Here is a 3,864-nt window from a genome sequence, read left to right on the forward strand (position 1 = left end):
AGCGGCATAATAGTTGTGCCCTTATATTTTCAATTTTGAAATAGATGGTTTTAGTACATAAACAACAATCTTGTAGGTTGGAACTAAAGAGGAACGACTAACCAAAGTTATTGAGGAGGCAGAAACTATTCATGACGTAGCGGCCATAGCCGCTCAGGAGGAGCTGGCGGCGGCTCAGGATGCGGATGCTGTTGATCCCATTGCTGGTCCTAGTGGCTCAGGTTCTAGCTCTAGGCTAGCTTCTCATCTTATTCAACAGGTATGCATTGTTTATTTATACAGGGATCTTAAGGGATAAGACAATGGACGATAAGTTTTTTAAGTTGCAAGCCAACGAATGAGAGATGTGTTGATTAAACCTTCAAGACCAGTAAAACTTACAGTCCAGTGTAACTTCCTTTCCTGGCATTTATAGAAGTTGAATAAGAAATGATAAAATATTATAAAGATATGCGAAAATGTAAAAAAGAGATAGGATATATGAAGAAATATTGATTTTAATCTTATATTGTATAACACAAACTTTGCTTAAATAAAAATAAAATCCTATAACGTAGCCCTATACTATTGAAAATAGTTAAATATAACAAAACATATTATTAATATCAATCTATCTGATTATTTAGGACGTACCCAAGCCTGGTTTGACCTGCCTACCCACGCGGGCTGCCTTGCTAAAATCTTCTAACAACCTATCTCTATTTAGGATGTACCCAAGCCTGGTTTGACCTGCCTACCCCAGCGGGCTGCCTTGCTAAAATCTATGCTCAACTTCTTAAAGAAGGCTATTCAGGAATGGGTTATTAAATGATTTAAGACGAAGTAAAATATTGTTTAAGTTTAAAAAAAGATTGTACTAAAATAATTTACGTTTCTGTAGACACAACGGGAAACATGGTTCTTATGGGATAGGACAAAAGACGAAGTATTGAAATTAAATCAAGATTTACCTAATAAAAATTAGGTACTCAAAGTTTTTGAGTTGACGAATAAGTAAACTTGTTTCTGAAACTTTGGATACCATTATGATATTTACACCATTTTACCCTCCCTGCCTGGGGTTTAGGTCTAAATTTATCTAATATTAGTACTTGTTTGGAACAGGGATCTAAAGGGACAAGACAATGGCGGATAAATTGATGTACATCAGCTATGATGATACACAAAATTACCCCTTCTGTGGAGTATAATTAGTTGTTGAAAGCTTTAGACACTTAACTTGATTAATCAACCATTCAAAATTCAATAAAAGTCCCTAGAGTTGTTAAAGCAACGAAGAAGAAAATAAAGCTTTGGGGACTAGTGTAATAAACAGTCCACTTCCTTCCTTCATTTAATCCTCCATAACTTAGGACCCCGCGTTCAGCGACTCCATACGCCACGTGATGGAGGGAAGTTTGCCCAACAGTTTGAAGCATATAATCAGTAATGCCGAGTACTATGGCCCCAGCCTGTTCTTGTTAGCCACGGATGTTGTTACTGCTTATGTTTTCCAGGTAAGCTTTCCCTTTATTTTTTCTCGTTCTGTGTTTTCAAAGATGTTTAGTTAGATAAGTTTGCTGATTTTTTTGCCACGTGTCAAGATGCCTGTAGGAAATGAATGAGGGGGGAGAGGGGGAGTCGAACCTACACACTTTTATTTTTGCTTTCAAAAGAAAAATTTTAGGTGTGAGAGTAAGGGGGGGGGGGAAGTTCTGACACATTTGCGTAAACAGCGAGTATAGGCTTTATCTTTGGGACGGACGGACAGACAGACAGACATCGTTCTACTTTGTATTATAGATTAGATATTTAGTAGGGAGGGATGGGACATTGGGCTGTAAATTACACTAGCCCCCAAAGTTTTCAAATAACATTTTCTTATTCTTTGGCCTAACAACCTTGGGTACTTTTATTGATTTTTTATTGGTTGGTTCATTAAGTTGAGTGTCCTAACATTTCAATCACTTATTGTAATCTACAGAAGGGGTAACGATGTGTATCATCATTAGAGATGAACATCAATTTATCAGCCATTGTCTTATCCCTTTATATCCCTGTAATTATCTAATTAACTAATGAGCAATTTTATTCCAGGTTGAATATCAGTTATACGAGGGAATGGGGCCCGTGCCCAGCAAATCCAGGAGGTTGCGCAACAGTTTTCGGCCAGAGCAGTAGAATCAAGAACACTTGTGTGTTTGGCGGCGCACCCAAGGGTCCTCAGCTGCGCGACATTGAGAACGGCTGCTGATTATTAGAATTATTATTTTATGTTCAAGTTAAATAAATATAAAAATACAACAAAAAATTTTATAATTTTTTCTATTTTTAAAAGCGAAGCTTCTCTATAATTAGGGTCAGTCGTTTTTTACCACTTTCTCACGATTTTTACCACCCGATTTTACCACAATTTTTGGTCAATTTTTACCCAATTTCCGGTAAAATTTTACCAATTTAGGACAAAAATATTACCAGGTGTTGAACAGTTTTACCACTTTTTCGGTAAAATCTTACAGAAATTTGCGGTAAGATTTTACCAAAAAAGTGGTAAAAATTGGTCAAAATCTGGTATAAATTTGCGTCCTAAAATGGTAATATTTTACCGGAAATCTGGTAAAATTTGACCGAAAATTGTGGTAAAAAAAGCTGGTAAAAACCGTGAGAAAATACCACAAAAAGTGTTTTTACCACGGTTACGGTAAAATTTTACCACCTTTTAAAACGTAAAGGCTGGTAAAATTTTACCGTAAAAGTGGTAAAAACTAGGTTTTTTTCTGGTATTAATTCAGTCCTGGGATATTAAATAGTTATTCTTTGAAATTTTTTTTTGTTGCTTTGCTATTAAAAATTGCTGCAATCTAACTGGAAAAATTTTTAGTTCTAAAAACGCAAAATACTCGGGTATCCTTATATTAATGTCGTAGTTATGACGTACAAACAAAAAATACAAAAAAAGCTTTACATTTTAAGTACAAAATAAAAGACAGAAAAAGTTTGAAACATACAGAGCTGTAAACATAGGCGTGGATAAAGGGGGTTTAGGGAGGTCCACCCACCCTTCTGGCTAAATTAAGGTGGTTTGATTCACTCCCCTAAATGTCCAGCTCATAAACCCCTCTACAACCTCATTTAATAGGTGTCTACACCCCCCTAATGCAGCCAAGAGGGGTATCTAGTAAAAAAGTAACATCATCCTAAAAGTTTATTCGCTTCGCTCACCCCTGTGTCAAAATCCTCTGCACGCCACTGCATAGCTGTAAACATTTGTCTCGACATTTGTCATAAAACAAAGTTTAATTGGAGATTTTAGTTTAGTTTCTGTGCTCATTTAATTTTTTGTGTTACAATTCATTTCATGCCTGGATCTATTCAGTGATTTATAACCTAGCTAGACGTTAGGATATGCATTTGCTTTATGAGGGCGTTTGGTCTAGGTTTTTTTTGTTTGTGATGTTATAAGAATGTTTCTTCTGTAAATGCGTAATATGCTTTCTGTTACCCTTATATTTGCGTAAAAATGCGTTTTGGAATTTGGATATTTTGTTAGTTTAACAAATAGCTTGTTAAGATCACAGAACAAAAATGTGATATACAGGGTGTTTTTTTTAATGGAACAAAAGTATTATTTAATTTAACCCACTTACCATTGACAGAAAATAAAAATCATTATCTCATTTTCTTCATTGACGTGAGGAGTTAAAAAAAAACATTTTATGGTTTTCAACAAATCATGCCTTGAAAAGTGTCTAACTTTGAAGATTAATGGACCATGACCAATTTTAAGGTCGTGCAAAAATGCATACATTTTTAAAAATCAAATTGTGCAGCTTGTGATAATAGTAGAAAATGTTATGAATATGCATGCTGTTTTTGGAAATATAT

General features: G+C 35.0%; 1 protein-coding gene across 1 annotated transcript; it reads left to right on the top strand.

Moving 5' to 3' along the window:
* The first annotated feature begins 212 nt into the window (after positions 1–212).
* LOC145334309 (E3 ubiquitin-protein ligase HUWE1-like) lies at positions 213–2,290 on the top strand. Its single transcript, XM_080179717.1, has 4 exons — positions 213–259; positions 707–791; positions 1,351–1,496; positions 2,077–2,290. The coding sequence occupies exons 2-4, from the start codon at positions 764–766 to the stop codon at positions 2,158–2,160; spliced, it is 258 nt and encodes an 85-aa protein (XP_080035843.1). The 5' UTR covers positions 213–259; positions 707–763; the 3' UTR covers positions 2,161–2,290.
* Positions 2,291–3,864: the final 1,574 nt, after the last annotated feature.

This window comes from Acartia tonsa, chromosome 12, assembly GCF_053477335.1.
Source record: "Acartia tonsa isolate MP-2025a chromosome 12, ASM5347733v1, whole genome shotgun sequence".
Taxonomy (NCBI): Eukaryota; Metazoa; Arthropoda; class Copepoda; order Calanoida; family Acartiidae; genus Acartia; species Acartia tonsa.

Bases quoted from the DNA above. Each gene is read 5' to 3' on its own strand.
- LOC145334309 (XM_080179717.1), top strand. From the start codon at position 764: ATGCTCAACTTCTTAAAGAAGGCTATTC. The intron at 792-1,350 runs AGGAATGGGTTA...CCTCCATAACTT, and splicing joins CTTCTTAAAGAAGGCTATTC to AGGACCCCGCGTTCAGCGAC. The intron at 1,497-2,076 runs GTAAGCTTTCCC...ATTTTATTCCAG, and splicing joins TTACTGCTTATGTTTTCCAG to GTTGAATATCAGTTATACGA.